At 41.4% G+C, this 26458-nt stretch overlaps 1 protein-coding gene across 2 annotated transcripts in view; it reads left to right on the forward strand.

Moving 5' to 3' along the window:
• The window catches only part of dntt (deoxynucleotidyltransferase, terminal), a 329435-nt gene that overhangs the window by 219947 nt on the left and 83030 nt on the right, over positions 1-26458 (forward strand). For both annotated transcript variants that reach the window (XM_063071749.1, XM_063071750.1), the window contains 2 exons: positions 2704-2806; positions 10156-10455. In XM_063071749.1, the coding sequence (XP_062927819.1) occupies positions 2704-2806; positions 10156-10455 (403 nt within the window). The remainder of the gene's footprint in view (positions 1-2703; positions 2807-10155; positions 10456-26458) is intronic.

The raw sequence follows: 26458 nt of genomic DNA on the forward strand, positions 1-26458 counted from the left end.
GCAGAACCTAGCTGGATATCCAGTATTTACATCTCAGAGAGGTGATTGTTGCAGAGACCATTGCCAAGTCGTGGAGTTCTCCCACTGCCTTACCTATTATTACTGGTACTCTAAACTCAAATAGTCAGATTGGCTGGTTATTTTTAAATACGGACAGAAGCCACGGGTGATCTGAAAACTCATTTTGCATGCCAGGGAATTCTAAATGAGGTTATTTCAGACAATTGTTGACTATTTAACTGGAGGGAATTGCAGTGGCTTGCCTGACAACATAAGTTATGTTCCTGCCTTCCAGTGTATTTACAACGAAACAGCAAAGCAGAGAATGCAGCAATTGCAAAGTGAGTCCAGGAAAGTGCATGTATATAGCACAGTACCTCAGTCTTCCCGGCTACAACTACAACCTAAAGCAAATTGTAATTCCATTGTTTTCCATTCTATGTTAATGTACAATTCTGTGCAAAAGTCTCAGGTACATATATAAAGCTAGAGTAAGACTTTTGCACAGTACTGCAGTAATTTTATGCATTGAACTGTAATGCTGCCACAAAAAATATCTAATTTCATAACATACGTGAGTGATGATAAACCTGTTTCTGATATGGGTTTCTGTTGTGGGCTGAGAATGGGAAGGGGGCAGGGAGAGGGGAATTGTGATTGGGAAGGGGGAAGGGAGAGGGGAGGGAATAGGAAGCACCAGAGAGATATTCTGTAATGTTCAACAATCCAATTGTTTGGAATCAAATGACCTTGCCTGGTGTCTCAGAGCTGGATATATCCGCCCCCCCCCCCCCCGCACCACCTCCTGCCCCTGGCACCGCTTCTCTGCCACTGTCCCACACCCGTCCCACAGCGCTCCATCCTTGCCATTCCTAACATCCCCGCCAGATTTACAAACCTTCTCTCCGCTCAATGTTGACAAAAACAGAATTGTGTAAGAGTCTTAGGCACACTGGCTATATATAAGTTTGCAATGCTACTGGTCTTAAAACTACTTGGCCCATGGGAATAAACTTGCAATGGGCTGCAATGGGAGGCCACAGAGGTCCCCAGGATGTCAAAGGTGACAGGTTTTCAATGGGATTGGTGGAGGGGTGGGATGGGGTAGCACAGAGTGTTTGTCAAAATTTATCAAGAATTTAAGGACTACATTGGGGATACACTTAGAGATATTGTAACAAATGATTTCAATACATTTAAGGGCAACCAGGTAAACATGAGGGAGAATTGAAGGTTATGTTGATGGGGTTAGATAAAGAAGAAAGAAAGTTTGATGAACCATAAACATAAGCATAAATCTATTGGAACAAAAGCTGTGTTTCTGTTTTGTGAACATTCTGTATTACTTGATAACTGTGTAATTCAATGAAAGCAGTTCTAAGCTTATCAACTAGAAAAAATAAGACTCCAAATAGTGATAAATTGGTGCACCCAGTGGCCATTCATTCACTGGTCCAAATAAATTTGTTTAATTTCAAAATTTTGGAAAATAGAGAAAGAGTTGGATCAACATTATTGATTTTGTTTCTCTCTTGACAATGCTTTCTTAATCATTGTCAAGTAGTCAGAGGCATTGAATTGCACAGCACTCTGTTATTTAATCATTGCCGTTTTGTGACATAGCTTACAGATAAGCAGACAGCACAGCTTGTTAATCTTTAGTATATTGCTGATATTGCTGATGCTTTTAAGGGATATCAGATTTATGACAAGTAATATTACTCCTCCCACGTCAGTAGCAAGTCTAGACTGTATTCAGTTTGGATGAAAGACTGAATCTTCCCATTTTTTAAAGCATTTGGTTGTGGTTCATAATTTTTCACTGTTTCACTGATAAATTACCATCTCACATGAAATGATTTAACACAATTTTACAATTTCTTGTTGTTTATTCTTCTGGGCTGTGAAGTTAATGTTACTCCATTTATTATATATGCAATACATGGCTTCAGGCTACAGCGTTGCGGTATTTAACTTCTCTTTTTATGTACCTACAGTCTTAAAACAAAATATCTGAATTGTTAAATCTCAAGCACAGCCAAGGTTTTGATTATTTGGTTTGCATTAGGGTGGGATCAATGAATTCTTCTTCCTCTCCCGGGGTTCTGCAACCATAATCATGTGTCGAACAACACACACACACAAGGCTGGAGGATCTCAGCAGGTCAGGCAGCATCTGTGGAGAGGAATAAACAGTTGTTGGTTTGGGCTGAGCCCCTTCATCAGGACTGGATATCCAGTATCTGCAGAATCTCTTGTGTTCATAAATCATGCTGTTTATTTATTGAAAAGGAACAGCCACAGCACCCAGCAATCCCCCGATTTAACCCTGGTCTAATCGCAGAACAATTTACAATGACCAATTAACCTACTAACTGATATGTCTTTGGACTGTGGGAAGAAATCAGAGCACTGGAGGAAACCCACATGGTCATGGGGAGAACGTACAAACCCTTTACAGACAGCGGTGGGAATTGAACCCGGGCAACTGGTACCGTAAAACATTGTGCTAACCGTTATGCTACCATGTCGAAATAATGTTTAGCTAACTAAACAGGAATTTCAACAAAGGTGGATTAGACTAATGATTCTTAATTATTTAAGAGTGTTTGATTGTACATCTCAAGTTATTTATACAAAAATTATAAAGCAACATTACTCATAGCTTCAAGGCTCTAAGCTCTGATCCTTTTGTTATTACAGAGGCAAAGAGGTTGGACATGATGTGGATTTTATAATCAGCTGCCCCGAGGAAGGGGATGAAGAAGGTCTCCTCCATAAAACAGTCAGTAAACTGGACCGTCAGGTAAATAGCACATGTGTATTTTTGGGATAGCAAGGTGAACATTGAGCTTCCATTCCAAATTGTCCTTGCGAATATGGTGCTGAGCTACCGTCTTCAACTGCTGCAGTCCTTCTGGTGAAGGTTCTACCGTAGTCCTTGTGGGTAGAGAGATCAAGCAGTCTGATCCAGTAACAATGAAGGACTAGCAGCATTCTTCTAAATCAGGATGCTATGTGACTTAGAGAGAAACCACAAGCGGTAACACTTCCATATGGCTCTGCACTTGTTGTTCTTGGTACTAGAATTATTAGGTTTGTCAAAGTACCACAGGTGAGTAACTGTAGGACATATATTTTTCAGGTGGTACACACAATAATCACTATACATTGGCTTTGGAAGGACTAAGTGTTTAGAGATATTGATGGTGTATCAATCATCAACTTTACTTGGGCTAACTTTGGGCTTCTTGGAAATTTCCTTTGCTTCACTCTTCCAGACCAGTGGAAAGTATTACTTTTCCCTTTCACTTTGTAGATGGTAGAAAGACCTGGTGAAGGCACACAGCCTCTGATCTGTTATTGGAGCCATGCCATTATGTTGAGAAACCCCACTGAGTTCTTGGTCAATAGGATATTATGCTGTGGGGACCATATAATGGTAATACCATTGGATATCAAGAGTTTTGATAGAGATGGTTACTGCTTGACATTTTTGTGACAAATGTTACTTGCCACTTATCAGCTTATGTCTGGATGTTGTCTACATCTTCCATGAGCTACTTCCTTTATTGAGGAGCCATGAATAGAATTGAACATTGCACAACCATTAGCAAAATGTCCATTTCTGGCCTTACAACAAACTATCTGATGATTTTGGATCCAGAGTGCTGTCCTATGGTTAGGTTAATTGATTTGAAACAACCAAAACATCTTTCTTTATGTGATAAATTACTATAATTATGGGGGTTTTCTGCCTTGGACAGTTCCAAGCCTGGCTGTGAAAGAAAGAGGGTTGGGGATGGGGCTAGCGGTCCCATCTATGGAAACCCAGAACTACAGAAACACCAACAGAAACCCCAAAGACCTCATCCCTGGAGGATGGACCTTCAAAGATGGGCTAAACCTGGGCCAACTTGAAAGATTGGCCCAGGACAGAGGACTATGCAATCTGTTGTCAGCAGTATGTAGCCTAATAAGGCGATGGGCTTAAGAAGAAGATAGGAGTTTTGCCTTTGAACCCCATTTGCTTTATTTTTACCAGATGCCTTGAAGCCACACACTATCAACTGCTGCCTTAATGTCAAGAGAATCACTTTTACTTCAGTTTTAGAATCAAACTATTTCGTTCTTGTTTGAGCCAACAATGAGTTGAAGGATCTTAGTTGTTGGTAAGTGGGTTATCAGGAAATTGGTATCACTTGATTATCATGTCACATCATTTTGCTGATGATTGTGGCTTGACTATTTGGTTGGCGGTGAACTACATTGGATTTGTAAATGCAAACACGAGGAAATCTGCAGATGCTGGAATTTCAAACAACACACATAAAAGTTGCTGGTGAACGCAGCAGGCCAGGCAGCATCTATAGGAAGAGGTACAGTCGACGTTTCGGGCCAAGACCCTTCGTCAGGTTAGTCTTGACGAAGGGTCTCGGCCCGAAACGTCCACTGTACCGCTTCCTATAGATGCTGCCTGCCCTGCTGCGATCACCAGCAACTTTTATGTGTGCTACATTGCATTGGTTCTGCTTTTTGTGAATGAGATATATCTGGGCTATTTTCCATGTTGTCTGTGTTTTAGCTAAATTGGATCATCTTGGCTAGAGGTTCATCTAGTTCTGGAGCACAGGTCTTCCGTATCAGAGCTAGGATATTTCCTGGTCCCATGGCCTTTATCATATCCAGTTCTCTCTTGATATCACATGGAACAAACTGAATTAGCCGGAGGCTGGCCTCTGTAATGGTGCCGGAGGAAACGGATACAAATCGTGTAGATAGTCAGAGGCTTTTTCCCAGGGCTGAAATGGCTAACACAAGAGGGCACAGTTTTAAGGTGCTTGGAAGTAGGTACAAAGGAGATGTCAGGAGTAAATTTTTATGCAGAGAGTGGTGAGTGTGTGGAATGGGCTGCCGGCGACGGTGGTGGAGACGGATACGATAGGGTCTTTTCAGAGACTCCTGGATATGTACATGGAGCTTAGAAAAATAGAGGGCTATGGAGAGGATGCAGGGTGACTTGGATAGGTTGGGTGAGTGGGCAAATTCATGGCAGATGCAATTTAATGTGGATAAATGTGAAGTTATCCACTTTGGTGGCAAAAATAGGAAAACAGATTATTATCTGAACGGTGGCCGATTAGGAAAAGGGGAGGTACAACGAGACCTGGGAGTCATTATACACCAGTCATTGAAAGTGGGCATGCAGGTACAGCAGGCGGTGAAAAAGGCGAATGGTATGCTGGCATTTATAGCGAGAGGATTCGAGTACAGGAGCAGGGAGGTACTACTGCAGTTGTACAAGGCCTTGGTGAGACCACACCTGGAGTATTGTGTGGAGTTTTGGTCCGCTAATCTGAGGAAAGACATCCTTGCCATAGAGGGAGTACAAAGAAGGTTCACCAGATTGATTCCTGGGATGGCAGGACTTTCATATGAAGAAAGACTGGATGAACTGGGCTTGTACTCGTTGGAATTTAGAAGATTGAGGGGGGATCTGATTGAAACGTATAAAATCCTAAAGGGATTGGACAGACTAGATGCAGGAAGATTGTTCCCGATGTTGGGAAAGTCCAGAACGAGGGGTCACAGTTTGAGGATAAAGGGGAAGCCTTTTAGGACCGAGATTAGGAAAAACTTCTTCACACAGAGAGTGGTGAATCTGTGGAATTCTCTGCCACAGGAAACAGTTGAGGCCAGTTCATTGGCCATATTTAAGAGGGAGTTAGATATGGCCCTTGTGGCTACGGGGATCAGGGGGTATGGAGGGAAGGCTGGTGCAGGGTTCTGAGTTGGATGATCAGCCATGATCATAATAAATGGTGGTGCAGGCTTGAAGGGCCGAATGGCCTACTCCTGCACCTATTTTCTATGTTTCTATGTTTCTATAACCCGAGGTAATTTCTAAAGTAAGTACATGTTCTGCACAGCATTGTGGGCCAAAAGGCTTGTATTGTGCTGCAGGTTTTCTATGTTTCTATGTTTAAATCATTTAGAATTTTAGACTCAAAGAGCAATACAGTGAGGAAACAGGCTCTTCAGCCTAATTCATCCATACCAACCACATTGCCTGTCAGAACTAGTCCCACTTGCCTGTGTTTGGCCTAAACCCTTTTCAAACGTTCCTATCTTAGTCCTTGTTTAAATGTCTTTAAACATTGTAATTGTACCTGCTTCACGTGGCTATATGAAACAGGCTGCCAGAGAGCGTGGTGGGCATGGCTACATAGGTACTTGGACAGGTACTGTACATGGTAAGGGAAAGTTCAGAGGGATATGGCCCAAATGAAGCAAATAAGAACTTAGTTAGGGAGCTTGATTTGTAAGGGCAAGTGAAACTGAATGGCCTGTTTTGCTGCTGTACAACTCTATGATTCTATGCCTCTAAGCCTCTTGACCTTTGAGTCTCACCCAAAAAGTGTAGTGAAGTAGCGTCTGCCTTGTCCACTATGAGGACAGATGACTGGGGTAAAAATCAGAAGGAAGGGAACTGGGTGCTCAGAATAACCATGGGAAAACATTTTTTACAATGCCACGTGGACCCCAATGAAACAACAAAAATAAGGGAAGAAATGACTTACTGCTTTAGGTAGGTAACATTTTATCAGCTTTCCTTTCAGTTGATCTTAATGGGTTGCAGAGATTTTTTTTCTCCAATTTGATTTCATTTTCATCTATTTATTTATTTAGAGATGCAGTATAGAGCAGGCCAGCAACCCACCTATTTAACACTAGCCTAATCACAGGACAATTTACAATGACCAATTAACCTATTAGCTGATATGTCTTTGAACTGTGGGAGGAAACCAGAGCACCCAGAGGAAACCCACACACTCATGGGTAGAATGTACAAGCTCCTTGCAGACGACACTGGAATTGAACTCTGAATGCCACAAGCTGTAATAGTGTCACACTAACTGCTACATTATGATTATTCATATACAGTACTGTGCATTAAGCATAAGGCACATACATACATATATATAGCAAGAGTGCCTGACTTTTGCACAGTACTGTAGTAATTTTATGTATTGTGCTGTACAACTGCCTCACTGTACTGCCAAGTTCATGACACATTTTGAGTGATGATAAACCTGATTCTGATATGATTCTCTATTGCAGACTGAGAGTGGGAAGGGGGCAAGGAGAGGGGAATCATGGTTGGGAAAAGAGGAAGGGAGAGGGGAGGGAAGCCCCAGAGAAACATTCTGTAATGATCAATAACTCAGTTGTTTAGAATCAAATGACCTTGCCTGGTGAATCAGGGCTGGGTGCGTCTGCACCTGCACCACCCCTCGCCCCTGGAACTCCTTGTCTACCACCTGTCCCACACTCCACCCTCACCACTCCCAACATCCTTTTCTCCCTCCAGATTTACAAACTGGCTCTCCACTCCACATTGATGAATACAGTACTGTGCAGAAGTCTTAGGTACCCGAGCTATATGTATGTGCGTAAGACTTTTGCACAGTTCTGTATATAATTGTTGTCACTAATACAAAAAATTGAGTGAATATACTTTATTTTATATGTACTTCCCAACATTAAAAACAATACTACCCCCATCGAGTGAATGTTATAGTCAGTGGAACTGAAGACAGAAGTAGGGACATTATGCTCCTGTCACAGAGGGCATTGTGAGACCATACGTGGATCGCAATGTGCAGTCGTTGTCTCATACTTAATGAAAGATACTAATGGTTTTGGAAGCAGTTCAGGGAAGGAGTATCTTACAAGGGAAGATTGGGCAGGCTAACCTTGAATTTAGAAGAGTGAGTAGGGCTTGACTGAAACATTGAAGAACCTGAGGAGCATTGACAAGGTGATGTCAATAGGAGAGAACTCCTTGTACAGAATCTAGAACTAGTGTTCAATGATTTAAAATACTGGATTATCCATTTAAGATAGGAATGAAGTGAATTTTTTCCTCTCAGGGTGTTGGGAGTCTTTGGAATTACCGTCCATAGTGACTGGGGAAACAGAGTCTCCAAATAATTTTAAAGCAAAGCTATACAGGTACTTGATAAGCAATAAACCATTTGTTTGGAATCAAATGATCTTGCTGCCTGTCCCACACCCCTCCCGCAGTGCTCCAACCTCGCCATTCCCAACATCCTTTGCTCCTGCCAGATTTACAAACTCGCTCTCCACTCCACGTTGACAAATACAGTGCTGTCTTAGTCACCCTGGCTATATATATATGTGCACAGTACCGTAAGATTATACAGCTGAGTAATCTACTGTAACTACTTAGCAGATATGTTGCTGGCAAATTTTGTAATCCTCTCTTTATCTCCATTCTGTTGATAGCAGTGGATTTCTATTTTTTCATTTGCAAGGCACAGTTTGATTTCTTATGGGTGCATTAGCCACCTGAATATAGCTGGGAGCAGATGAGAGTCAGGAAGGAACAGGACAGTTGGGCTAACATCACACACTTTCAACAGATCACTCACTCTCTGCTGGACTGATACGATTAAATTCAGAGCCATAGATCATGAGAAAAAAGACCTGGTAGTAGTACGCAGCCATCGATCCCAGCGGATCATGGGTTTGTGCCTCTGCGGGCCGTACGCCTGGGCGGGAAGCTTTGAAGAACCAGCAGTTGCCCATGCAGTGGGTTCCCCCTCTCCACATCACTGATGTGGTCCAAGGGAAGGGTAAGTGCCGTTACAGCTTGGCACTAGTGTTGTCGCAGAGGTTGCCAGAGTGAAGTTGTAAACAACATCAAACTGCCTTAGGGACCCCAGCTCTGGATTTCCTCCTCAGGATTGACTCCTGAAGCCTTTTCCATTGGTGGGTATGGCCTCAAGGCAGTGGAGTTTTAAAATCAGAATTTCCTTCTCCTAGGTGGGCTGCCATCCAAGGCTGAAGAGCCCCACCTGCCCATAATTCATTATTATCATCATAAAAAGCCCCAAGCATTCATTATCTATATATTTTTAACCATTTTTGACTTATACATTTTACTTTCCATTGCCCTGTCACTGTTGTCTCACTCAGTCTGTCAACGTGCTTTAAGAGTCCAAGAACACAAAAACCAGGAGTAAAAAAGGCCACATGACCGTTCGAGTCTGCACCATCATACTTTCAATTATGGCTGAACTGATCTTTAGCTTCAACTCACTCTGTGGCTTTGTTCCCATAAGCCTTGATCCTTCAGTGCAGAAAAAATCCACCTTAGCTTTAGATATATTTAACAACAGTTATTCATGATGTAATATTAAATGGAGAAATGGTTGATGATCGCCGTTCATTGAATTTGCACTGCACAAGGAATACATCTGACCCATCATTTTTTGCCTGGGCTACGGCTTCAATAAGATCTCTCCAGAATTGCAAAATTTCGTTTATATCGCATTATGATGTGGAAAAAAAATCCTAAAGTGCGTTCCAGAGCTCTGAGAGAAAGGAAACTCAGATTTAATCTATTTCAATCCCTTCTCCAAGTTCAGTCTCCATACACAAGCCATTAATGACTTTGATATTAATCCTGGAGCATTACTGAAGAATGATTTCCATTTAATTATAGAGAATTCACTGTCCATCATAGTATCAGCCTCTCAAAATCTCACATGCTCCATAATATAATCAACATTTTTAATAGGTCATGAAAAATTAAGGGAAACTAATAGCATTTATTTAAGATATATAAGCATTTGTTCAGCAGAAGTACTACTGCAGTGCCGTAAAAACAATGCCTTTTGCAAGCTGTGCGGACATTGACAGTCCTCTGGAGGCCTGGAAACCAATGATAAAGTGAAGGCAGCACAGGTTGACTTTTTGCATTGTAACCTTGTCATAGGAAATAACATCTTGAAAAGGTTTAGCATTAGCAATTAGGGTGGCCTGATATGGCAGCTCTGGCCTCCTATGTGGAAGATGAGATTTGTCACATGGAGTGTCCTTACAAAGCCATTTCTTTTTTTTTTAACTATTTTGCAAATAACATGAGCTGTCAGAAGCATGAAAGAGAAAAATTGAATTTCACTAGCTTGACAGTAGCTATAAAAATATTGAACTGAAGGTCATAGACAGATACCATTTTCTTTATATTTATGATATACTGTTTTATAAATTTGCCAATTTTATCTTTGTTAACTGCTTTATATTTCTGTCAATAATTCATTTAAAGGTAATTTCCTTCTTTCTCAGGGTGTGCTTCTCTTCTGTGATTTTGTGGAGGCCACAATGGAAAAGAGAAAACTACCCAGCAGAAAATATGACGCCATGGATCATTTCCAAAAATGCTTTCTGATTCTAAAATTAGAGAAAAGACTTGTGGACAAGAGAGAGCTCAGTGTGGCCTCCGGGTCTGCAGTGAGGCTAAATGATAAGGGAGCAGAACATGAAAACAAGACTATGATTAAAGGCTGGAAGGCTATCCGTGTGGATCTGGTTGTTGTGCCTCCTCAACAGTATGCCTTTGCACTCTTAGGATGGACTGGATCAAGGGTACGTAAACTTCTTGTTAAGTTGTATTATAAAGCTTTAAGCAATAAAATGGATACATATCTCAACAGTTCCCAAGTAAGCTCACATCACACTCAATAAGTCCATTAATGGCTCTGGAAACATACCCCATCTCAAGGTTTTCTTCTTTCCTGCTAACTCCCACCCCGAACTCTAGGCAACAAAGTAGATTTTCTGATTCCCTGCAGAATTGAACACAGACCAGTTAGTTTAATCTTGTGGTGAATAAACTTTTAGAAACAATAATCAGAGTCAGGATTAGCAGCTTGGTTTAGGGTGGACTGAATGGTGAAAGACAACATGAATATCTTTTTAAAGGCCGTCCATGTCCAGCTAAGGTGATAACATTTTTGATGAAGTAATAGAGAGGTTAGCTGGCCAACGGCGTAGTGGCATCTGCACTGGACTTCGAGGAGAGTGGTCCTAGGTTCAGACCTGGTCAGCTCCTTGCAAGCTTTCCATCTGAGCTGGGTTGTGCTAGCAATTCAGCTTCATAAAAAGCAGATAAACACTAAAGAAACAGCAAGGTTGCCACCCAATGCTCCACAAGTAGCAGAGAGAAATAACATCAACAACAATAGAGTGGATAATGGCAAATTAAAGCTGATGTGGTATGTTTGGAGTGCCAAAAGGGTATTTGATAAATTGCCACATAATGGGTTTGTCATTAAATTTAGATTGAGTTTGAATCAGTATGCATAGAAACCTGGCTATTAGGAAGTATAAGGTAATAGTAATAAGGAGAAACAAAACTAAGTCTTAAGATCAGAAAGCCTCTCTATGTGGGTCTGTTTCCTTGTCTGTTCACCAGTTTCCATAAGCACTTAGGTTAGAGTGTACAGTGTAGTGTTGTATTCCTGAGGTCAGTATTGGGAACATTCAATGCTCTCGATAGATATACAGACAGAACTTGCAGATGAATCAAAACTTGGAGGTTTAATGAGGGTAGTGATGCATTTCAATGAGGAGATAGATATAGACAGCTGATGTAATGCATGGATAACTGACTGCTGACGTTTAATGTTAAGCAAAATGAAATGTTTGTGGTCCGATTGGAAGGATCAGAATCGGGTTTATTACCACTGGCATGTGACGTTGAAATTTGTTAACTTAGCAGCAGCAGTTATTCACTGGAGGACAAAGTGGTGAAGTATGTAGAAGAACAGATCTGGGGGTATGGGTGCAGAGTTTGTTGAAAGTGTAAGGGCGAGTTTCTGGGCTTTATATGACACGTAAGGTAGAAAATCAAAAAGGTCACAACAAGACTTTATAAAACTCTGGCTTGGCCTTACTGGAGCTTTGCGTCCACTTATGTGCATTATGCTTTCTGAAAGGTCAGCAGGCTTTGGACAGGGTGCAGAAGAGATTTACCAAATGATTCCTGTAATAAGTGTCTTCAGTTATGTGGATAGACTGTAGAAATGGAACAAAGAATATTGTGAGCAGTTCAGATTTATAATCATGGAATTTACAAAGAGAATGGATAAGGAGAAACTGTTCCTATTGATTAAATACAATGAAGCATAAGAGTAAAAGAATTTGGCAAAAAAAAGTGTCGTGAAAATAAGTTTGTGTGCAGAGTTGGTGAAGCATCCAGAGAAAACTTATAATGGTAGCAGTGGAGGCAGTTTCAATTATAACATTAAAAAGGAACATGCGTAAGTACCTGAAAGAAAAGAAGTTGCAGGGATATGGAGAGATGGTGGGAAGTGGAATCAGCTGCTCAACTCCTAGATACCGAACCAAGGGGCTGAATGGCCTGCTGCAGTATAACTATTCTGTGTTTCTGTAAAAGGTAATATATAGACAAATCAATTCAACATAAACCTGTGTTTTGGCCAGCTAAATATGGATTGAAACAGTAGTGAAAATCCATTTAGGACAGACAGTCACATTGAATAATTTGATACAAAGTAATTGAAATGCAGCCAGCCATGTCTAATCTACACCTACACAGTACTTTGGCCAAAGAATTAAATAAATCTTGAGCAGACGTCCCAAAGGCATAGCTGGCTGACACAATTTTTAATAATTATTACATTAACAATTTTAAATTATACAGAAAGAAGACAGGAATCTAATTTTATAACTTTTTGGTTAACTTTCCAAAGAATATGTCAATATCATCTGCTTTACAGTGGATGCAGATGATGTTGTAATTTTACACTATCCGTTGCTCTTTGGAATCTCCGGCATCGGACATCCTGATACAGGGTCTTAATCTAAAACTTTGACTATCACTTTGTCTCTACAGATACTCCACAATGTGCTGAGTTCCTCCAGTAGTTTGATTTATTTTTTGATCCAAATTCCAGCATCTGCAGTATTTCGTGTCTTCATCAGGGATCTATTGATTATCGCTATGTGCTTTTGCCAGTTTAAACCAATAAATGGATATTCCAAATATTGCTTGTCCTTCTACATATTCAAGAGTTATTCAGTTATTATACAGAGGAGTAGTAACATCTTTACTACTGCTGCAGTTACCAGGAGATAAAGGGCACATGCTCACAGAGACAGTGGCATAGACTGAGAAAGGCTTTAGGTAATTGATATCTAGTCCAGCTTCATTTCAATGCTGCCTGTTTATTCCAACCCCAAAGAAGGTGGAAAGCAATAAACAGCAGAATGCTACTTGTCCCCATTAGTACATGTTGAGAAGGGTCTTTTCTGCTTCTTCTGTAGTAAAATTGAGATTTGGGAACCAGAAAAGTCATAATATTGGAATTCAGCCTCTTTGCATAAGAAAGGGGAGTCTTAGATAATCTGAAAAGCTGTATAAATTCAATTGAAATCTGGTCTCTGTCTAGTAGGAAAGCCAAAGTAGCTTAAGGTCAAGATAAAATTACATACAGTGCCTATAAAAAGTATCCCCCCCCCCGGAAGTTTTCATATTTTATTATTTTACAACATTGAATCACAGTGGATTTAATTTGGCTTTTTTGACATGGATCAACAGAAAAAGACTCTTTAGTGTCGAAGTGAAAACAGATCTCTACAAAGTGATCTAAATTAATTACAAATATAAAACGCAAAATAATTGATTGTATAAGTATTCAACCCTCCCCCCTTTAATATGAAAGACCAAATCATCACTGGTGCAGCCAATTGGTTTTAGAAGTCATATAATTAGTTAAATGGAGATCACCGTGTGCAGCTAAGGTGTTTCAACTGATTGTAGTACAAATACACCCGAATCTGGAAGGTCCAACTGCTGGTGAGACAGTATCCTGGCAAATACTACACCATGAAGACAAAAGAACACACCGAGCAACTCTATAAAAAGGTTATTGAAAAGCACAAGTTAGGAGATGGAGACAAGGAAATTTCCAAGTCACTGAATATCCCTTGGAGTACAGTTAAGTTGACCATCAGGAAGTGGGAAGAATGTAGCACAGATGTAAATCTGCCTAGAGCAGACCATCCTCAAAAATTGAGTGACTGTGCAAGAAGGGGTCTAGTGAGGGAGGCCACCAAGAGACCTCCGACAACTCTGGAGGAATTAGAAGCTTCAGTGGCTGAGATGGGAGAGACTGTGCATACATCAACAGTTGCCTAGGTGTTTCACCAGTCGGAGCTTCATGGGAGGGTGGCAAAGAGAAAGCCACTGTTGAAAAAGGCTCCCATAAAATCTCTGGTAGAGTTTGCCAGAAGGCAAGTGGGAGACTCTGAATTTTCTTATAGTCTTGGTGAATGCTATGTTTAGTATTTGAAGAATTCAAATGGGAGGAAACCTAAGGGGGGGGGGGAAGCTTATAAAATAATAATGAGTAAAGTTATTTTACATCTTAGCTATTTTACTTGTTTTGCTTGCCAATTCTTTATCTCTGCATATTTTCCTAGGCATTATCATTGCAATCGTTCTTTGTGTTCATTAATTGCCTGCTTTTTTTATTCACTATGAGGATGGCAGTGCCCACCCTCACTGGTCTTTTGACAGTTGGTTGTAAGCTGCCTTCTTGAATCTCATGTAGGGAATTCCTGCAGTGTGATTCGGTGAGGATTAAAGTTTAGTGATACGTTTCTAGCCTAAGATAGTATATTTTCTTGAGGAAATTGCAGTCAATGGGATCCAAGCTGTCTGGTGCCTTCACCTTTCTGTGTGGTGTTTTCAGCTGCTGCATATCTATAATTCCCTTTATGATTCTCTCTTTGCTTTCTAGGTTCTCTTTGTTTTTGCCATCATGGACTTGATTCACTTTTTTTAGATTTGTTTATTTTTCCAAACTGTGTGCGTGGCCTCCGTCGGTCGTTGTCGACCAAGGATACTGCGCCTCTGGTAGTCACTGGGAGTGGCCTCTCCAGGGTGCAAGCCAGGGCAGAGTTGATATGGAGATCTGTCTGTTGCCCATGCAGTGGGACCCCCCTGTCCATGCTGATGACAGGTCCAAAGGAACGATGAAAGTCGATACAGTTTGATGCCAGCAGCATCGCAGGAGTTGCTGTGCCGGTGCTGGGTACAGCAGTCAGCCGCCTTCGGGATTCCGTCTCCGGATTTTTCCTCGGGGTTTATTCCCAAAGCCTTTCCCGTGAGCGGATATAGCCGCAAGGCAACGGAGGTTTGAAATTGGAGCTTTCCCTCTCCTAGATGAGCTACCATCTGTGGTTAACGAGCCCCATCTGCCTGGAGCAACTGGTTTTAAGGCGCCAATGGCCCACCTTTGCCCCTTCTCCTGTCAGTGAGAACAGCTCCGCCGGGCATAAGAGCTATGCCACACATGAAGGCCAGGAGTTGGACTTGGTAGTCAGAGGCTGTTTGAGATGCACGGCATGAAGAGCATTTGTTTAGCAGTAGGAGCACGTCTATGACTAGCTTTGGAGCCTTTTCCAAAGTAAGCTTCAACAAAAGACACCTCATTGATACCGGCTCTACTCTTTCCACACTCATGACTCTGTGTGGCTCAGCACAGCTCAAATGCCATATATACATTCTTTGGTCTTCTGTATACCTCCTGATTATCTTCTGAGATTTTATCAATGGCAATGAGAAGATGTACAGCAGTGAGATTTTTATAGGTCAGCAGTGGGAAGGGTCAGCAGCTTTCTTGGGTGTCAACATCTCCAAAGATCTGTCCTGGACCCAGTACCTTGACACAATTATGAAGAAGGCACTCCAGTGGCTCAACTTTGTTTGGAATTTTGAAAAACTTGATATATCAACTCTTACAAATTTCTACGAATGTACAGTGCAGAGTTCTCTGCCTTGTATGCATCGCTGCCTGATATGGAGGCTCCAGTGCACAGAATTACAAGAGGCTGCAGAGGGTTCTAGATTGAGCTAGCTCCATCAGGGGCTTAACCCTCCAACCATTGAGGACATTTTCAAGAGGTGTTACCTGAGGAAAGCGGTATCCAACATTAAGAAACCTTACCATCTGGGACATGCCCCCTTCTCGTTAATACTGATAAAGAGGAGGTACAGAAGTCTGAAGACTTACACTCAACAATTCAGGAACAGCTTCTTCCCCTCCATCATCATATTTCTGAATGATCCATGAACCTATGAACACTATCTCATTATTCAGTTTTGGCCCTATTTATTTGTTTTGTAATTTATAGTAAACTTGATGTCTTTGCATTGCACTGCTGCAGCAAAACAACAAATTTCATGTCTTGTAAGACAGTGATAATAAATCTAATTTTGATTCCACTTTCTCCTTGTCTCCATTGGTTTTATATTGATTATGTCTGTGTCCATGTTGCATCCCCTTTTATAAATATTTCTTTGCATTTCTTTGAACTTTTGTATTTCCTTTTCTTTTCCTGTGTGCTTAACTCTGTCACTTAGCCAAAGCATAGACATGGTTTGAAACTGCTTTACAAACACTGCAAGTGAAATATAGTGTTGCACAATGAATTGAGAATCTCTGAGACATTTAGAGAATATCTCAGTGCCCATTTAGGTTGAGTTTCTGCCAAGAACTGAGCAAATATGCCAATTTGTGTCCTTTTGTTTGAAGGTACATAAATGCTTCATGAAGAGAAGATTACTACAAAAATTGGGAGATTTGCCAGGTACACAGATTGTCCAGTCAGTTCACCTTGACACCCTATTTTTGGCTCACTTTTACAAAGGCATCAAAGGAGAAGGTGCATAATACACAGCATAACAGATGGTCAAGGGATGAAGTACAGACATGTTCAGGTCTTTGATTGCTTAGGGACTTGTAGTCCTTGAGTGATGACATGGTATGCACTTCTGTAATCCATCTTTCAGCCTATCCCCGCCATAACCCATAAAAAATAAGAAGTTATTTATTAAAGTACAGCTTGCTTCTTGTTAGTGGAGAGGATGTTGGCAAGGAAAATACAAAAGAAAACAAGAACATATAAAATATGAATGTACTTACAAATTATTCACTGATAGTAGTAATGGCATACATTTGTTGAATGATAAAAATAGACAAAATCTGGTTTCCCTTCTAATGATATATGCTGCATTACCAATAGGGTAAACGCTGAGCATGAAAAGGCAACATTTATCACATACTTAATAAAACTATAATTTATTTAATAGTCAATCTACTTCTTTGCTGCCACTTAGAATGAACATTGCAGTCTGTCTAGTTAAATTTATATTTTAACTAGCTCCTTATCTTCCGTGTTTGCTTAGAATGCACGGAGAAGCTCATCATATTATATTGAAGTGTCTCAGATTATATAGTGCAGATAGAGTGAAGATTCAGTGTTGTAATTGCTTCAAAATCCTACTCTCTGCTGCTTGATTATCAGCTTCCGAGATCGGAAGACCATCCAAAAGGACAATTGTGATCCATTTTAAAATTTAAAAAAAAACTGATGCCAGAAGCATTCTTCAAAATGTCAAAAAAACATTCTAAAGATTTTTGATGACCTCAGCCATTCATTCAGGATCAACTAAAATCATAGACATCAAACAAACAACAACTAGCTTGCAAGGCACTGCTGCAGTAGCAAAGTCATAAAACAGTTTGGAAACAATTTTTAATCTGTTTTTTCAATAAATGGCAAAAAAGTAAAATTACAGATAAATACTTAATAACTAAATAAATTTAATAAGGGTATGTAAAGTTATGAGAAGTAGACAGGGTAGTTTGAGTCTTCTTTTAGGGTAGAAATGCCAAATACTGGAGCACATAGCTTTAAGGAGAAAAGTTAAAAGGAGATTTGCAACACACATCAAAGTTGCTGGTGAACGCAGCAGGCCAGGCAGCATCTGTAGGAAGAGGTGCAGTTGACGTTTCAGGCCGAGACCCTACGTCAGGACTAACTGAAGGAAGAGTGAGTAAGGGATTTGAAAGTTGGAGGGGGAGGGGGAGATCCAAAATGATAGGAGAAGACAGGAGGGGGAGGGATAGAGCCGAGAGCTGGACAGGTGATAGGCAAAAGGGGATACGAGAGGATCATGGGACAGGAGGTCTGGGAAGAAAGGCAAGGGGGGGGGGACCCAGAGGATGGGCAAGAGGTATATTCAGAGGGACAGAGGGAGAAAAAGGAGAGTGAGAGAAAGAATGTGTGCATAAAAATAAGTAACAGATGGGGTACGAGGGGGAGGTGGGGCCTTAGCGGAAGTTAGAGAAGTCGATGTTCATGCCATCAGGTTGGAGGAACAACACCTTATATTCCGTCTGGGTAGCCTCCAACCTGATGGCATGAACATCGACTTCTCTAACTTCCTCTAAGGCCCCACCTCCCCCTCGTACCCCATCTGTTACTTATTTCTATGCACACCTTCTTTCTCTCACTCTCCTTTTTCTCCCTCTGTTCCTCTGAATATACCTCTTGCCCATCCTCTGGGTCCCCCCCCCTTGTCTTTCTTCCCGGACCACCTGTCCCATGATCCTCTCGTATCCCCTTTTGCCTATCATCTGTCCAGCTCTTGGCTCTATCCCTCCCCCTCCAACTTTCAAATCTCTTACTCACTCTTCCTTCAGTTAGTCCTGACGAAGGGTCTCGGCCTGAAACGTCGACTGCACCTCTTCCTAGAGATGCTGCCTGGCCTGTTGCGTTCACCAGCAACTTTGATCTGTGTTGCTTGAATTTCCAGCATCTGCAGAATTCCTGTTGTTTGCGTTTAGGAGATTTGCAAAGCAAGTTCTTTTACACAGAACATAACATATCTGCAACGTGCTGCTAGGGGAAGTGGCGAAAACATACAAGAGCAACACTTGGGAAGAATTTAGGTAGTCACCTGAATACATGGGAAATGGAGCGTTATTGGCAATGTGCAGGCAGATGGGATCAGTTTCATTTGCCAGTCATGGTCAGCATATCATGTGTTGAAAGGCCTTTTCCTGCACTGCGCTGTACATTCTATGCTCTAATGTTTAATGGTGTGATATTAATAGTCTCTTGCATATTATTTTTAAAATTTAGATTACGGGTTAAATTCTCTATTCATGTTTCAGGCAATAGAATTGTGCTGAAGTGTGGTCGCATTTCTAACCTGAACTGTAATTTAAGTATAGTATTTTACAGAAGTATTATGTCATTTCACAACACTGTAATGAGAACTTTCTGAATGAAGGAAAGTATAGGGTCGGATGTGATTTCATCAGAAAGTCTGGAATAGATTGTAGCAGGTTTATAAATCCCTAGATTTTTATTTTCTGTCAAGAGCAGCCTTGATATTGAGGGCAGTCAGCTTCACCTCACATCTGGAATTCTGTTGCTTTGTCCAGCTTTAGATGAAAGCTATTATGAGGTCTGGACCCATGTATTCCTGGTGGAATCCAATATGAAATCAGTGAGTAGGATATTAATGAGTAAGTGCTACTCGATAGCACTGTCAACGATCCCTACCGTCAATTTGCTGGTGAATGAGAATTCATGGATGGGGTGTATAGTTCGCCAGATCAAATTTGCTCTGTGGCTAGGACATACTTGGGCAATTTTCCACACCACTACACGTCTTTGCTTATGGTACAACTAGATTTGAAGCACTGGTCTTCATCACTGCAGCCTGGATTTTGTCAGGGGCAATATACCTGGAAATTAGACCGTGTAACGATGTACTTTTGTGCACTATACCATCAGAAAAAAATAAAACTAAAGGATAATTGGAGATTGAAATGCCTGATGAAGTGCTCTTCCTAACAAATCTTTGTGTGTTTGGAGTAATACTGTACAGATAAGCTCAGTTATATAAAGGAGTACCCAATGTTGTGCAAAGTACCACTTGTAGAGTTATCACCTGCTTGAGTGTGGCCATGGAGGTCGATTTGGACCCCATCGGTAAGCATTTACTTACTTGACATTTCCTCCCATATAAACCCCTTAGCTCACGCCTTCCCCACCTCCTGGCCAACCAGCTTTCAACACAAACAATGATCTATCAGTCACATCACTCCAGTCTACCAGATTGAGCACCCCCACATAACCATGCCCCACATACTACTCTGCCCTCTCCTCACCCCCACCGTAACCAGCACAATACCCCCATCTACGAACACCCACACACATACCCACCACTGCTCAACCCCGTGACTTGGCTAACAGCGTCCTACTCTGAGATTCCCATAGTCCAATCCCAGTCCAATGACTCAACCACCCTCATCATCTCAGCCCAATGGTTCCCCCATTTACAGGCTGTCAACCCCAGGTCAGTGTGCTTTGTATGACAATGAGTTTTGTAGCAGAGGCCCTTGGCTCTCCTTCCTCCAACAGTGTAGCTGGGCATTTTAATGGATCTAAACATTCATCATTCAGTTTATTGGATACATATGGAGTACATGTTTTTTTCTGGATATCATATGAAATGAATTAAATTTTCTAAAGTTTGGCCCTTCCAGTTGGGAGATGCAGAAGGAGACTGCAGCAATTGGCAGAACTAGCAGATAGGTTTACAATTTTGGACAATGGTGCAGGGAGAACATGAGGAACTACTGTGTGTGCTTACTTAGAAAGTAGTTATGACCTGCAACTGATGAAAACAGAATCAGTGCCTTAAAACAACATACATCAAAGTTGCTGGTGAACGCAGCAGGCCAGGCAGCATCTATAGGAAGAGGCGCAGTCGACGTTTCAGGCCGAGACCCTTCGTCCTGACGAAGGGTCTCGGCCTGAAACGTCGACTGCGCCTCTTCCTATAGATGCTGCCTGACCTGCTGCGTTCACCAGCAACTTTGATGTATGTTGCTTGAATTTCCAGCATCTGCAGAATTCCTGTTGTTCAGTGCCTTAAAATATACCTTAAAAAGAATAATCAGTAGTGCTACTGGGAAAGAATGAGGCAAAAGGATTGCAGCAACAGGTATGTTCTAAAGGCAATGTAGAATTGATAGGTTGAAAGGTCTTCTTCTTCACATTCATGTTCCTCACATTTTTTCCTCAGTCAATTCCTAATGGGAAGCCAAGTACTCCTTAAAGTACTGAACTTGAAGTGGTAAATATCAACCTATGGTAACAAGACTGCTCTCGATAGGTGGGCAAAATAAATTACTGGTGACCACAGAAATTAACAACAGGCAGGAAAGAAAACCTCATTTTAGCTCTGAAGCAGAAGGTTCACTTTAGAATAAATGGTGGAATGAACCTGAATTCTGCAAAATCAGACAATGAAACTTGGCGTAATATTGTTCAGCAAACAATCACGTTGGGGACAGCCGCTGCCCTTTGAAAATGGGTACTCAGCCAGTCAAGAGTGGTGCTGCTAAAGGCATAATAACGGTGGACCAATCTGCTTAATTATAATAATTTGGGAGAAAGGAATGAGGCCAACACATACTTGCAGCGTGACCTAAAAAAAGCAATTAACTCTAATGGAACTGTGAATTCAGCACCAAGTGCACTGGGCTGTCTGACCTGCTGAGTTCCTTCAGCGTTTTGTGTATTGCAATTGTGCTTAGCTGCCTGAATCTGCAGGGTTCGTGTCCTCAGAGGGGGTTGGTGGAGAGTCAGGGCTATGATTCACTGAGTACAGGACCGGGGAGTGGTGTCTAAATAAAACAGCTTAGTTTTATCTTTATTTCACTGATTTTCTATGTATTATCATTAAAGTTCTCAAAGAATAGTCCAACCAGAAATTCCTGTATAATCTAATGCCAACTGATGACAGAAATTAAGGTGAATGTATTAGACATACTGTAGGTGTGAAATAGTGGAATAATGTCTTTGAAAGTTTGTTGTTGAAGTACAGCTTATTTTAATGTTAAATTTCCACGTTTCATTTCAGGTAGCACTGGAGTGTCAATGGAACTTCTGTGACAGTAGGTAGAGGCAGCTGTAGATGGCTAATTAGGCAGACTTTAGTTTGGCTGGGTGAGCAAGGAAGATTCGACTGTTCTCAGAATAACATGCCAGAGTAATTTAGGCAATATGCACTACTACTACTACTACCACGTCGACTCAGGCCTTGCTACTGGTACCATGTAGCCCAGTACTACCTGTCTCGGGTCGGGTTGTCAGCAACTCAACTGGCACACCCCCTGGTGCACTTCGGTTAACCGGGGAGGGGGGTGTGTAGGCACCCAGCAGGACTAAAAACAAAACCTGTCAAAGGGCGGATGAACTCTTTGTGAGTCAACGGCCACCTACTGTCTGTGTGAGGAGAGGCGCGCCTCACAGTCTTTCGTTTTGCACCTTGTAAGGCATAAGGCATAAGGCAAGGCAATATGCAACTGTACATTAACTTCTTGTGTAACCATTGTCATAATGCACAAAATATACAAAACACCTTTTATTTGAATTTACTTTTAAGGATCAAGGACATAAATCTGTGAGCATAAGGTATGAATCGAAATATAATATTAGCCTGTTGTACTGTCAGAATGTCAAACATCTGACCACAAGAACACAATTCAAAGGAGCAGGATTAGGCTATTCAACCGATTGAATCTGCTCCACAATTTCATCATGGCTGATTTATTATCCCTCTCAACTTCATTTTCCTGCCTTCTTCACATATCCTTTGACACCCTTACTAAACAAAAACCTATCAACCTCCACTTTAAATTTACGCAATGACTTAGTCTGGAACAAATGATTCAGTTGAAACATTTAAGAGAATTTGAATGAGTATATGGATATATAGGCATCCGTTAGTCTCATGAGACCGTGGATTTGCGCCTTGGAAGGTTTCCAGGGCACAGGCCTGGGCAAGGTTGTATGGAAGACCAGCAGTTTCCCATGCTGCAAGACTCCCCTCTCCACGCCACTGATATTGTCAAAGCAAAGGGCATTAGGACTCATACAGCTTGGCACCGGTGTCGTCGCAGAGCAATGTGTGGTTAAGTGCCTTGCTCAAGGACACATACGCTGCCTCAGCCAAGGCTCGAACTAGCGACCTTCAAATCTCTAGACGAACGCCTTAACCACTTGGCCACGTATATGGATAAGATGGGTATAAATGCATATGGTCTGCGTGCAAGTGAAAGTGAATAGAACTAGACAAACATGCACTAGATGGGCAGATTCACCACCCTCAGGCTAAAGGAATTTTTCATCATCTCTGTTCTAAATGGATGTCCCTCTATTCTGAGGCTGTGCCCTCTGGTCCTAAACTCCCCCACTATTGGAAACATCATAATTTGCACATCCAATCTGTCTAGGTCTTTCAATAGTCAATAGCTTTTCAATGAGATCCTCCCTCATTCTTCGAAACTCCAGCAAGTAAAAGTTGTTTCAGCATCTCTATTTACAATGGCCACTCATCATTGTTGCCAATCAGGAGGCATAGATCTACAGAAAGATGGACCTTTTCCATATTTCAGTAGTACCTGGCCAAAGCTTCTGTGAACTGCTGACAAAGATGATGGGCCCAATTGCCTAATTCTGCTCCTATGCCTTATGGTCCCTTTCCTACTTTTGACAGATTTCCCTGTTTGATGGAATCCAAACATGAATCACTAGCCACCTTTAGTGAGTAGCTAATTCCACCTGAAAGCAAATCAAAGGGAAGATAACTCATTGAAGAATTAGACAAATTTCTTTTCCGCTCTGCAAGAGCTAAATCAGTAATCACAGCCAACTCTGATATTGTCCATTCGATTCCACCTTGTAAACTACATTGATTATCTTTGACTGCTAACCACATCTACACAAAGGAAACTTAAGCAACGTGAAAGTGCTGCTGTAAGAAAAGTGATTCAAACTATCCTGTGGTTAGCTAACTACCCCTCAAGTGATGGAAAATTTGACTCACTACGGTCAAAAGTCACAGTGATTTACTGAAGGTACAGTATATCTCTCTTCCATCCACATCTACTAAAGTAAAGAGCTAAGGTCAAATCACTTTTCTATAATTTGTAACTATAGCAATACCACATGAACTTGCTGGCACTTAAGCAAAATTTGCACGTTAATAGGAGGCACAAAATAACTTCGACATTTGGCAAGAGTTCGAAAGGTCATATATAATCACTGCCACACAGCTTCATATACCGTTTCCTGTATCTATGAACTCTCACTCATTCAAGATTGTTGCTGTTATTATCTAAAGTTAAACTGCAGAGTTAATTACCATTTTTTGAAGTAGGGTTATTGGAGCATTTCTTTGCATGTGTGAAATCTGTCACTTGTCCTTTGGCAGATGAGGCAAAATTTCCCAAAGACTTTGTTTATTGAGTAAGCGCTAGAGTTGATTTAATGAGACATCTGTTCTTGTTCCAGTTGTGTTTTGTTCCACACTGTTGTTACGCTACCTTATCTGTGGCATCTGCTGCAGTTTGAACTTATAATTGCTGCAGAGCTTCTGAAATATACACTTTCTGATTGATCCAAGAATTTAATCCAAAAATTCATCTATACAGTTGCATTGGTTCTAGGAATTGGAATGCTTCAGCTGAGTTCATAATGAATGCATTGGAAAAAATCTCCCAAAAAATCCTTAAAGATTTTTGACTGAAATGCTTCACGTCTGTACTCATTCATTCGTTATATGCCGTGTTGTGAGACACAGATGATCATCGTCTTTCCATGACCATGACTGCTCTTGGCAAGTTTTTTCAGCAGTTTTTTTCTGCAGAAGTGGTTTGCCATTGCCTTCTTCTGGGCAGTGACCCCAACCATTATCAATACTCTTCAGAGATTGTCTGCCTGGTGTCAGTGGTCGCATAACAGGACTTGTGATATGCACCAGCTCTTTATACAGCCACCCACCACCTTCTGTCATGGGTTCATATGACTCTGATTGGGGGAGGGGGTAACTAAGCAGGTGAACTGCACGCTAGTGGAGGGAAGGATCGCCTTTCTCCTCCTTTGATAGAGATGTATCTCCACCCCACCTCCCTGCACTGAGTAGTGCATCTGTACTACTCAATGGAAATAGTAACCTAGTTACTTTAATTATGTTTTCAAGTACAATATGGAAGAGCAGTAGTGCAGATAGGGTAATATATTACACGTTGGTTGCTACAAATGTAGTTTCCATTCTAAAATGGTGTCCACAATGACAAGAGTAGCAGTTTGTTTTACCTTCTCTTATTTGATGCAATATATCATTGTTGGTTTAATATTATCGCATTAAATGAGATACAGCTTTTGATCTGTGTGCTATCCAGTCAGATTATGCCATACATAACTGCATCAAGGTTGAAAAAGAAATCAGAATGAAAAATATAGTGTTGCAAGTACAGAGAAAATGCAGTGCAGGCCGACAAATAAAATGCAAAGGCCACGATGAGGTAGACTGAGAGATCGAGAGTCCTAGAGTTCACCCTCTATTTCATGAGAAGACTGTTCAAGGGTCTGATAACAGTGGGATAGAAGCTGTTCTTAGTCTGCTGGTTCATGCTCAGCATAACGAGACCATTAAACCAATTACTGTGGAACACAGATGCAATATCAGTGCTGCCTTTTTACAATAGCCTGCCTAATGTGCTCTTAACGTCGTGCATTGCTGAAGGCACACGAACGTTACTTGTTAAAAGATTCATCAGTTCTTACAAATAATTACTGATTTCTGCTGGATGTAATAGTAAAGCTACAAGTTGTTTAAGTAGTTTTAGGTATATGAACTGCTGCTGGAAGTTGCAAGAGGGCTACTGCTGTTCTGTCTATATGGCTTCTGCACAGCTCAAATTGTCCCAGATATGACTGTGTTCTCCTTGGATAACAGCATTACTGCAAGATGGGTTAAAGGGCACATAGTGGAAGACAAACTGCTGAAGATGGTGGAAGAGGAGGAAAGATCTTTCAGCAGCCCATATCTGCGCAAGGTGTTCAGAGAGAAATTCTCTATCTGAACCATTAAGGATCATAGAATAAGACACTTAATAAAAACATCCTCATTGAAACCCCCCAACTGCTGCAGCCATGATTACAATTTCAGTGTGGGGCAATCAAGTCAAGTCAAGTCAAGTCACTTTTTATTGTCATTTCAACCATAACTGCTGGTACAGTACACAGTAAAGACGAGACGATGTTTTTCAGGACCATGGTGCTACATGAACAATACAAAAACTACACTGAACTACGTAAAACAACACAAAACTATACTAGACTACAGACCTACCCAGGACTGCGTAAAGTGCACAAAACTGTGCAGGCATTACAACAAATAATAAACAAGACAATATGCACAGTAGAGGGCAGTAGGTTGGTGTCAGTCCAGGCTCTGAGTATTGAGGAGTCTGATGGCTTGGGGGAAGAAACTGTTACATAGTCTGGTCGTGAGAGCCCGAATACTTCGGTGCCTTTTGCCAGATGGCAGAAGAGAGAAGAGTTTGTATGAGGGGTGCGTGGGGTCCTTCATAATGCTGTTTGCTTTACGGATGCAGCGTGTGCTGTAAATGTCTGTAATGGCAGGAAGAGAGACCCCGATGATCTTCTCAGCTGACCTCACTATCCGCTGCAGGGTTTTGCAATCCGAGATGGTGCAATTTCTGAACTAGGCCATGATGCAGCTGCTCAGGATGCTCTCAATATAACCTCTGTAGAATGTGGTGAGGATGGGAGATGGACTTTTCTCAGCCTTCGCAGAAAGTAGAAACACTGCTGGGCTTTCTTTGCTATGGAGTTGGTGTTGAGGGACCAGGTGAAATTCTCCACCAGGTGAACACCAAGAAAT

Source organism: Mobula hypostoma, chromosome 19 (genome assembly GCF_963921235.1).
Source record: "Mobula hypostoma chromosome 19, sMobHyp1.1, whole genome shotgun sequence".
In the NCBI taxonomy this organism is placed as follows: Eukaryota; Metazoa; Chordata; class Chondrichthyes; order Myliobatiformes; family Myliobatidae; genus Mobula; species Mobula hypostoma.